Source organism: Pteropus alecto, unplaced genomic scaffold (genome assembly GCF_000325575.1).
Source record: "Pteropus alecto unplaced genomic scaffold, ASM32557v1 scaffold21, whole genome shotgun sequence".
NCBI classification, from domain to species: Eukaryota; Metazoa; Chordata; class Mammalia; order Chiroptera; family Pteropodidae; genus Pteropus; species Pteropus alecto.
The window spans coordinates 261,025-272,422 of record NW_006436282.1 but is presented as its reverse complement, the minus strand read 5'-3'; the positions used below and the strand labels follow the sequence as shown (position 1 = coordinate 272,422).

Sequence of the window (11,398 nt, the reverse complement as noted above, 5' to 3'; positions counted from 1 at the left end):
CACAGAGGAGGTAACATTTGAACCAACTGGAAGAACAAGTAGGAACATGCCAAGCACACTGGAGGGGCATGGGCAGTTAGGCAGAAAAAAAAGCCCAGGGGTATGAAAGATTATGGCTAAAATGAAGAAGAGAGTAGAAGATGAGGCTAACGGGTTAGGCAACTGGGACATAAGTTGGCAAACATTCCTCTACACTAAAATAAAATTTTCCCTAAATGGTAAGAATAGAAAAAAAAATTAAATCATTTCTTCAATTAAAAAAATAAATAAATAAAAAGAAAAAAATAAATGGTAAGAATGTCTCATGCCTAGACTGTGCAAGCAATACGGTTTATGCAGAACACATGCTTTCCTTCTGCAAGTCTGGATTTTGGTATGTACTAAGCAGATTACCTGATTAAACAAACAAACAAAAAACAAAAAACAAAAGAAACAAAAAAAAAATCCATGGAACCCTAGGCTGAGGTGAGCCTCCTTAAAAGACTCAGCACAAAATTTCACAACTATTGCTATAGAAATTGTGTCCTATAACTACCTGCTTTCCTCTAAACTTTGCCCCATGTGCTTTTCCCAGAGCGATTTTGCTGTTATAAATATTAGTCTTGAGTACAACTGTATTTTGAATCCTCTGAGTCCCTCCGGCAAATCACAGACCAGGTAGGTAGTCTTGGGGACTCTAAATCTACCCATACTCTGTGCAACATTATATAGAAATCTAAGGTGCAAGTGACATTGGTATAGTGAATGAAAAAAAAAATGAGTCATCTTGGTCCTGTTCCTCTTTTTCTTCCACATCAACTATCAAATTCTTTAGGTTCTTCCTTAAAATATCTTATGAATTGTCCCTTCCTTCTTAACCTCCCACTGCCACCTGATAATCTCCCTAAAAGTTCAACTTTCTGATGTCTAGCCCATAATTACAAATTTCCAACAACTTTTCAATGTCTGCAAGATAGAAGTCCAGCCTAGCACTCAAAGTTTGATATAGTCTACCCTCTCTAATTTCAGAGTTCATTGCTCTCTCAGCAAATGTCCCAAATAAATCACACCTACACATATGACTTTGATCATATCACCTCTCCCATCTGGAATGCTATTCTCCCTCCCTTTCCTTTTCCAAGCCTACACACCTTTCATGGTCCAATTTAAATCCCACTTCCTCCAAGAAATCTTCCTTAATTACCAGCACCTACGCTCATCTACCTGTTTGCTTAGTTTTGAAAGTACTCTTTTAAACAATTAAATGTTGCCTTGGATAACTATTTTATATATATGTACATTATACTCCTTGAATTAGTTAATCAATTTACAGATTTATTCAGTCTAGTGATTTTATTTACATTGTATAGTCTGCTTTATTTCCAGTAAATAGGACAACCTGGCATATAATTAGCAAATAAAAATTACTGGCTGGATAACTGAATGAGAACAAAGTATGTATCATTCATTTCTTTTTCACTCCCTTCAGACTATATTGCAATATAATGGAATATCACAGGTTAGGGGAGAAAACTGTCTAGGATGATCCCCGAGTTTCTGGTTAAATGTAATTTTTCAATACTGAGAAGACAGGAAAAACTGGCTTAAGGGGAAGAAATTAATAAATTCAAATTTCAGTATGTTCACTGAGACATACCTAAAGGATACTCAAGGAGAGGTATCCAATTAGATATAGGACTCTGCAGCTCAGGAGTAAAGACTGACCTAGACACTGAGGTCTGGAAGCCATGAAAGCGGTAAGAGCAGCGTACAGCCTAAGAGATCAAGTACAGATACTTGGTGACTATAAACAGGGTGGCCAAAACCCACAATGAAGGCTTGAAAAGCCCAGAATTGAAGTCATAGAAACTAAGGGGAGAAAATATTACATGAAAGCTGCAAATGCTACAAAGTCAAAAAATTATAGAATTAAAAAAGAAAACTAGTTCAAGAAACACTGAATATGTGTTTAAACTTGGACTCTATTGCAAAGTGGAGGCATGACTTCAAATCCAGGCTGTAAAAGTTTTGGAGACCAAACAGTTTTTCTTGTTGTATGTTTTTTCTAATTGTTTCCCCCCAAATAATAATCTTTTATTGTTAATACTTCCTAACATTTTAAAAAGCAAAAGACAACACAGAAAATTGATAAACTGAAAGAATTAGCAACACTGGGCCCCCATTCCTACATGTGGCAACAACAGGGTAAAGCTGAGCAGCCTTTGCCCCCTTTGAATGAGATATGTTTTCCCCAGGTTTTATTTTTCCTGCTTTCACTTGGTCTTCTTCATTTATTTTATGAGCTAATTTCATGCAGACATTTACGACTGAACTCTGACATACACCTCCTCCCTCCCCATGACTCAATTAAAATGACAGTGAATTTTAATTGATAGTGAAGAATCTGTAACAGGTATAAAGCCTTAATAAACAAAAAAAATAAGAAACCAAGAGAGATTTCAAACAATTTCTGGAAAACAGAAAAGGGCTGAAAGAGTGCTGATTAAGCAAGGCAGAGGAAGCAGCAGCCTAAAGCACAGATGAAGGAAGTCACAGTTCAGGAGACAGTTTATTTGCCTAGCAGCATCCTAGAAAAATTGCTTGAAAAGAAATCTAACATATAATAACACTGTGTGAAAAAACTTACAAAACAGGAGGTAATGCAATAAATGCAAACATTATGATACATTTTCCATTTCACAGACCTTATTTAATCCTGTCTGAAGTAGCAAAAGTTTGTTGTATTCCTCTGTTACTTTGTTGAGAAGAGTTTGCATATTTTCTTGAAAGTCTAGATGACAAACAAACAATTATAATAATTTCACTCCACAGTAAAAGTCTGCTTCCTTCAGTATTATTCATCTATTCATAACTTTAGAAATCCTGCTAGAAGTATACTTCATAGATTTAGTAATCAAAAACTAAAATTTCATTAATGTAAAATAGCTGCTACAAGGATATTTTGACAATTTCATATTAAAACACATTAATTTCTCTTGGTATTAATGAATTTGTACATATTTTGTTCAAATGAACAAGAGTAAAAAAATTTTTATCTGTGAAGAGACACCAAAAAATTAACTGAGGCTATAATTTATAAAAATAAACTAACACAAGATTCCTATTAAGATAATTTTGTCTTTTATGCTTTTAAAAAGAAAAAAATTGACAAACAATTCAATAATTTTAATATTTTTTAAAGGTTTGGATCTATGGTATAAAATTAAGGAAAGAATTATAATCATGAAAAGATGGGAAAAGAATAGTAGATAATGAGACAAGGAAACTTGAAGACAGCTCCAGTTCTCGTTATATCACAATTATTGCATTACAAAAATTAAAATGTATATTAAAAATGAGATTTCGTGAATCTGAAATGAAAAGATATTGAGATGATAAACTGGCTAAGTGATTAAATCATGATTAAAGGTAAAAGTTTATCATCAATTGATTGAAGAAAATTAAATACGCGTTTAATAATGTGGTAAGCTTTTTATTACCTTGAACTTTGTGTCTGTAATCTTGCAATTCTAGTTCTTCCTTTTCAGTAGAATGCACATCAGAACTCTCTCTCTCTCCTGCATTTTCATCACATATTAAAGCAGGAGTATAATGTTCACCAAGGACATTGCAAAAAGTCTGTTAACAATAAAATCAGGTATTTTATGAAATTAAAATTTGATTTGTGCCTCTAAAGATCATTAAACATTATTTTCTTGTATGCAAAAGACAGTCAAAATGGCACAGGAAAATAAAAAAGAAAACACTCTTCCATACATCAAGTCAACCTGCAAAAGAAATCAACTCTAAATCTATATATAGGACATAATATTCTTACATCAGGAAAATATTGATAATCTTCACTAATCAAAACTATAAATTTTTTCTCCTTTCTTTTAAATTTTATTAAATTTATTGGGGTAGCAATGATTAATAAAATTATATAGGTTTCAAGTATACAATTCTATAATACAACATCTGTATATTGCATGTGTGTTCACCACCCAAAGTCAAATCTCCTTCCGTCATCATATTTGACCCCCTTTACCTTTTCCTACCTCTCCCCCATACCCTTTTGCCTTTTGGCAACCACCGTTCAGTTGTCTGTCTATAAGTTTTTGGCTGTTTGTCCTGTTTGTTGCTTTGTTTTATATCCCGCGTGAGTAAAATCTTATGATTCTTGATCCTTTCCATCTGACTTATTTCCGCTTAGCATGATAATGTCAAGATCCATCCTGTTGTCACAAATGGCAGTATTTCATCTTTTCTTTGAGTAATATTCCATTGTATATATATGTAGCACATCTTCTTTGTCCAATCATCTATCGAAGGATGCTTTGGTTGTTTCCATGTCTTGGCCACTGTGAATAATACTACAATGAACATAGGACTACATATATCCTTGTGAATAAATGTTTTTAAATTTTAAGGTAGAAACTCAGAAGAGGGATTGCTGGTTCACATTGTTTTCCATAGTGTCTGTACCAATTCACATTCCCACCAGCAGTGTATGGAGGGTTCCTTTTCCCCACAGCTTCTCCAACCCTTGTTATTATTCATCTTATTGATGATAGCCATTCTAACAGGCATGAGGTGGTATTGCACTATAGTTTTGATTTACATTTTCCTAACAGCTAGTGAAGTTGAACATCTTTTCAAATATCTGTTGGCCATTTCTATGTCTGCTTGAGAGAAGTATCTGTTCAGGTTCTCTGCCCATTTTTTAAGAGTTGTTTACAAATAGCTTCTCTCATTTGGTTGGTTACCTTTTCACTTTGTTGATGGTTTCTTTTGCTGTGCAAAGGCTTTTGTTTGATATTATCCAATTTATTTAATTTTGCTTTTACTTCCCTTGCCTTTGAGGTCAAATTCAAGGTCCATAAGTTTAGTACCTATATTTTCTTCTATGCATTTTATTGTTTCAGGTCTTATATTTAGGTCTTTGATTTGAGATCATTTTTGTATATGGTGACAAATTGAAGACTAATTTAATTCTTCTACGTATGGCTTTCCAGTTTTCCCAGAACCTTTTATTAAAGAGGCTTTCTTTTCTCTGTAGTATGTTTTGGCTCCTTAGTCAAAAATTATTTGCCCATATACATGTGGGTTTATTTCTGGGCTCTCAGTTTTGTTCCATTGGTCTGTGTGTCTGTTTTTCTGCCAATATCATGCCATTTTGATTACTATTGCTTTGTTGTATAATTTGAAGTCAGAGAATGTGATACCACTGGTGTTGTTCTTTTTTTCTCAGAGTAGCTTTGGCAATTTTAGGTCATTTATGGTCTCAAAAATCTAAAGATTTTTTTTGTTCTATTTCTTTTAAAAATGCCATTGGGTTTTGATTGAGAGTGCATTAAATCTATATATTGTGTTGGGTAATATAGCTATTTAACTATGTTGATTCTTCCAATCCATGAACAGGGACTATCTTTCCATTTCTTTGTGTCATTTTCAATTCTTTTAATAATGTCTTGTAGTTTTCAGTGTATAGGTCCTTCATATTCTTTGTTTATTCCTAGGTATTTTATTCTTTTTGTTGCAATTGCAAAAGGAATTGATTTTAGTTTTTTTTCCCCTAAAATTCCATTTTTAGTATACAGGAACATAATGGATTTTCATACATTGATTTTGTATCTTGCAACTTTACAGTATTTATAGTTTCTAATCGTTTTTGCTAAAGTCTTTAAGGTTTTCAATATAAAGAATCATTTTGTCTGCAAAAAGTGACAATATGACTTCTTCATTTCCAATTTGGATGCCTATTATTTCTCTTGTCTGATTGCTCTGGCTAGGAATTCCAGTATAATGTTGAATAACAGTGGCAAGAGTGGGCACCCTTGTCTTGCTCCTGATCTTAGAGGAAAAGCTTTCATTTTTTTTTTTTTCAACCACTGAGTATGATATAAACTGTGGATTTGTCACACATGGCCTTTATTATGTTGACATATTCTGTATCCATTTTACTGAGTGTTTTAATCATAAACGAATGTTGTATCTTGTCAAATGCTTTTTCTGTATCTACTAATGTGATCAAATGATTTCTATCCTTTGTTAATGTGGTGAATCACATTGATTAATTTCCATATGTTGAACTATCCCTGCATCCCTGGAATGAACCCCACTTGATCATGATGTATTATTTTTTAATGTATTGTTCTATTTGATTTGCTTGTATATTGTTTAGCATTTTTACATTTATATTCATTGGAGATCATGGCCTATAATTTTTTTTGTGTTATTCTTGCCAGTTTTTGGTATCAAGCTAATGTTGGCCTCATAAAATGAGTTAAGATGTATTGCCTCTTCTTCAATTTTTCTGAAAAGTTTGAGAAGGACAGGTATTAAATCTTCTTTGAATGTTTGGTAGAATTCACTAGTGAAGCCATCTGCTCCTAGACACTTAATTTTTGGGAGGTTTTTGACGATTGTTTCAATTTCTTTACTGTTGAATTTAGCTTTTCCAGTTCTTCATGGTTCAGTCTAGGAAGGTTAAATATTTCTAAGAACTTGTCCATTTCTTTTAGGTTATATTGAACTTGGTGGCATGTATTCTTTCATAGCTTCCTTGTAAGGTCCTTTGAATTTCTGCGGTCTGTCGTAACTCCTCTTTCATTTCTGATTTTGTATGAGTCTTTTCTTTTCCTTAGTGAGTCTAGCCAAGGGGTTCGTCAATTGTATTAATCTTTTCAAAGAACCAACTCTTTGTTGCATTAATTTTTTCTATTGTCTTTTTGTTCTCTATTTAATTCTGCTCTAATTTTTATTATTTCCTTCACTCTGCTGACTTTGGCTTCATTTGTTCTTTTTCTAGTTCTTTAAGATGTCATATTTGGTTGTTCATTTGAGATTTTTCTTGTTTCATGAGATACACCTGTAATGACAGAAACTTCCCTCTTATTATTGCTTTTGCTATGGCTTACAAGTTTTAATATGTTGTATTGTCATTCCCAATTGTCTCTATGGATATTTGGATCTCTCTTTTTATTTCTTCTTTGACTCAGTCATTCTTTAATAGCATGTTGTAGTTAATTTCCAATTACAAAGCATTGTGGTCAGAGAATATGCTTGGTATGATTTCAATCTTCTTAAATTTGTTGAGGATAGTTTTGCCTCCTGACATATGGTCTATCTTTGAGACTGTTCTCTGTGCATTAGAGAAAAATACATAATCTGTTATTCTGGGATGAAAGGCCCTGTAAATATTGATTATGTCCATTTGGCCTAATGTGTCATTTAAGGCCAATATTTCCTTATTGATTTTGTTTGGATGAGCTACCTGTAGCTGTCAATGGGGTATTTAGGTCTCCTACTATAATTGTGTTTCTGTCAGTTTCTTCCCTTAATTCTGTTAGCAGTTGCTTCTTTATATTTTGGTGTTCCCTGCCTGACTGGGTGTATATGTTGATAAGTATATGTCTTTTTTATGTACTGTCCCCTTCATAATTACAAAATATTCATTTTTGTCTCTTGTTATATTTTTTATCTTGTAATTTATTTTGTCAGATAGCAGTACGGCTACACCCACTTTTTTTCTGGATGCCATTTGCTTGGAGTATCATTTTCTACTCTTTCACATTGAGTCTGTATTTGTCCTTGCAGCTGAGATATGTCTCCTGAAGGCAGCATGTGGTTGGGTTTTGTTTTATAATTCAATCCATTACTCTGTGCCTTTTTATTGGTGAGTTCAGTCCACAGTTAGGGTGATTATTGATGTATTGGGATCTCCTATAGCCATTTTATCTTTTGTTTTCTGATAGCTCTGTGTCTTCATTGCTTCTTTTCCCTTGTGTTTTGGTCTGTTATTTTAATTTGATGGTTATCTATGATGTTTTCCTCTGTTTTCTCTTTTTTATGTTGTGTCTCAGTTCTAGATTTTGTGTATGGTTACCACTAGGCTTATGCAAATGAAAGATGCATATACACACACACACACACACACACACACATATATACACACATGTGTGTGTGTGTGTGTGTGTATATATATTTAAATCCTTTTCTTCTGAATGCATCTTACCTCCATTTCCCTTTGCAAATTCAGACCTTTACCCACTGCCCTTTTATGTTTCAGTTGCCACAAATTATCCCTATTTATGCTGAGTTAATTTCCAAATTGCAGTAGCATTGTCTTCTCTTATTTTAATGCTTTTACCTCCTTTAACCTTTATGTTATATTTAAGTGTATAAGACTCTATTATGAATAAGGGTTGCAATTTCCTGCTTCTATTAGTGATCTCGTAGTTCTGAATCATTTTTTTCTTTTTGTTTCAGGTAGAAAACTCCTCTTTGGGAATATTTCCCATAATGCAGGTCTTGTGATGGTAAATTTCCTCAGCTTCTGTATGTCTGGGAAAGTCTTTATTTCTTCTTTACATCTAAAGGGTAATTTTGCTGAGTATATTATTCATAGCTGGTAATTTCTCTCTTTCAATATTTGAATATATTATTCCACTCTCTTCTAGCTTGTACAGTTTTTGCTGAAAAATTTAATGACAATTTAATGAGATTTCCTTACAGGCTACCATCTTCTCTGGCTGCCTTAAGAATTCTGTCATTAATTTTTGACAGTTTTAATATAATGTGCCTTGGAGAAGACTTTTTTGAATTGAGATAATTAGGTGTTCTGTTTGCTTCTTGAATTCAAGGACCCAGCTCTTTCCGTAGGTTTGGGAAGTTCTCCTTAACCAGTCATTTGAACAGGTATCTGTTCCCTTCTCCCTCTCTCCTTCTGGTACACTCATTATTCTTATATTTCTCTTTCTGATGGAGTCAGATATTCTCGTAGTTATTTTTTTTTTTACTCTCAAGTCTCTTTCTTCTTCCATCTGTGTCATTTCCATGTTTCTATCTTTGATATCACTAATTCCTTCTTCCATCTGGTCAGCTCTGTTTCCTCGCTAGTTCGTTTTTCATCTCTTTTATTGAGTTATTCAGTTCCAGAATTTCTATTTGGTTCTTTTTCAAAGTTTCCATTTTTTTTAGTGAAGTACTTCATTAAACTTGCCTATTTCTTATATCACACTGTTTTTCAAAACAGTAATCTTGAATTCTATAATTTTAATCACATATTTCCATTCTTTAAGTTTATTTGCTCCAGATTTTTCATTTTTTCTAAACTGCCTTGTTACCTTGGTTATTCACAGTATTTGATGGATTAATTCTAGGCATTTATGGGAATGAAATATTTTTTTTTAAAGAGTGATATTTCTCCATTCAGCAGGTTGATAAGACATCTTTTTTTTTTTTGTTTTCCAGGAGGTGGCACTGAAGTGCAAGATTTTGTTTTCTCTTGCAGTGTTCCAGCTTCTCTGATCTCTATGGGGTGGTGGGGAGGTGGGCATCAAGTCTGTGACCAGGTCGCCTCAGTCTCAGGGTATCATTTCCATGGGGAAATGTGTTGGGCAATGGGGTTCTGAGCCCATAAATCTCAGCACTGCCCTCTGCAACCAGAGGCTGCCAGCAGAGCTGTACCTGCCCAATGTATCCCAGGAACCGCCAGCTGGGTTCAGCTCTGATGGGTGAAGCTGCTGGTGTTTGTAGCTTTGCTCTCCATCCAGTAATGGCAACTGCCAGACCTCAGCTGTCTCGTCTCTGTATCTCCACCCGTCAACAGGGTTATCAGCAGTGTATGTCTACCGCCCTGGGAGGAGTGCTCTGTAACCTGACATTCTCTACTATAACTTCTTCTGGGGCCCGCTGTTGGCTCTGAGAGGGTGTGGAGATGCGAGCTCTGGGAGGGTAGGGGGAGCGGGAAGGCTCTGAGGCTTTGTTTTCTGCCTGGCAATGGTGGCTGCTAGACCATAACTACCAAATCTCTGTGTTCCATCTCTGCCCCGGTCACTGGGTTCAGCCATAGTACATGCTGATCACTCAGGCAAGAATGCTTATTATACCTCTCCGCTCCTTAGGCCTGCAAAGAGTACATGCTGCAACCTGATTCCTCCCCTCTTCTTCTCCCAAGACCTGCAGTAAGCTCTGGCTCGTGTTTGCCATCTCCGTTCTTCTCCCCTCCCTCCATCTGTTTGCTGTGATTTGCCCACCTTCAGATGTTTCGATATGTGTTATCTCTCAGACGTGTTTAAGTGTTGAGAGCATCCTTTGTTAAATTAGAGCTGCCCAACTTGTAACTTCTGATGTAACTCTTCTAGTTCTCTGCTTCTTTCTAATAATGAATATATCTTATACTTTAATTTACCACTTTCTAGCTTGGATCCTATTCTGATGTCATCTCTGTAATCTCAACTACCCTTGAAAAAACACTAGAAGACAAGGACGAAAGTTTAAAAATGATGACTAGAAGTCTACAAATTCCATAGAAATTATATCAAGTAGGAGAGTACATTCATATACTTTTCTATAACAGTAGTTTTCTGTGGTTTATATATACACAAAAATTAAAAATATTTGACACATTACTGTTTTTTCCTCCTGAGCAAGACAATTCTAAAATTATTTAATAACAACATAGGCTCTATAATCATTTGATAAGCCCTCTAACGCATGCCCTCTCCCACAACTGGAAATATCAACAATTTCTAGACTTAAAAGTCAAATTGTTTATTGCTGCTATTTCTTAAGATTCGCTTAAAAGTTAAACTCTATTGCCAAATAACAACAGTTTATTAAACTTTCAGTACCATCCTTAAGTTGGAATTTTATCATATTAGAGTTTGGGGAAAGCTGAATGATCACCCAGTTTACAGATAAAGAAAAGGATTCAAAGATATAAATTAGTTCACAGCAACATCAATAATTAGTGACAAAACCCGGTTTCATGACAAATTCTAGAGGGGCCCTCCATTACAAAAAGCTGATTCATATTTCAACTTGAGATTAGGGGTCAGACACATTAATGGAAGAAAAAATTTAAAGAAGTCAGCTTATAGATGAACTCTTGTGACTTGGGCCCTTTTTCCATATTTACTGTTGATAAACAACAAATATAAACCTGAACTCTTTGGTGGAGGGAGAGGTAGAGGATGAAGAGTAGCTGAATGAATAAAGGCTTTTGGTGTGGTTATTTCTGACTCCTTTTTCTCTTTCTTCTTTTTTTTTTTTTGCAATACTGTTTTTTGAACTATTTTATACATAATCAGAATTAGTAATGCAGCCTTCACCTGTCCCAACTAAACCACCCTTCTCTCCCTTCAATTTACAAATAAATACACAGGCTGGACCAGAGATCAGGGAAAAGCCTAGGAATATAATTTAAATTTTGAACTACTTCATTTATGCAGAAAAAAGCTTATCTATTAGCTAGCCTTGAAAATACTAATATTTTATATTATCTCCATTTTTTTATAGAAATTGAGTATTTCATATAGATTTGAAGCTGTGTCCCATTTTATTTGCTTTTCTTTCGCCCAGATGTGACTACTCTAGCATATGTTTTTATATTTTTCTTTTGAGATTTATTGAC

At 34.4% G+C, this 11,398-nt stretch overlaps 1 protein-coding gene across 1 annotated transcript in view; it reads right to left on the bottom strand.

Moving 5' to 3' along the window:
• AKAP9 (A-kinase anchoring protein 9) overlaps positions 1-11,398 on the bottom strand; it is a 146,044-nt gene that overhangs the window by 80,618 nt on the left and 54,028 nt on the right. The window contains 2 exon segments of the mRNA XM_006911885.3: positions 2,685-2,770; positions 3,480-3,618. Coding sequence (XP_006911947.1) covers positions 2,685-2,770; positions 3,480-3,618 — 225 coding nt within the window.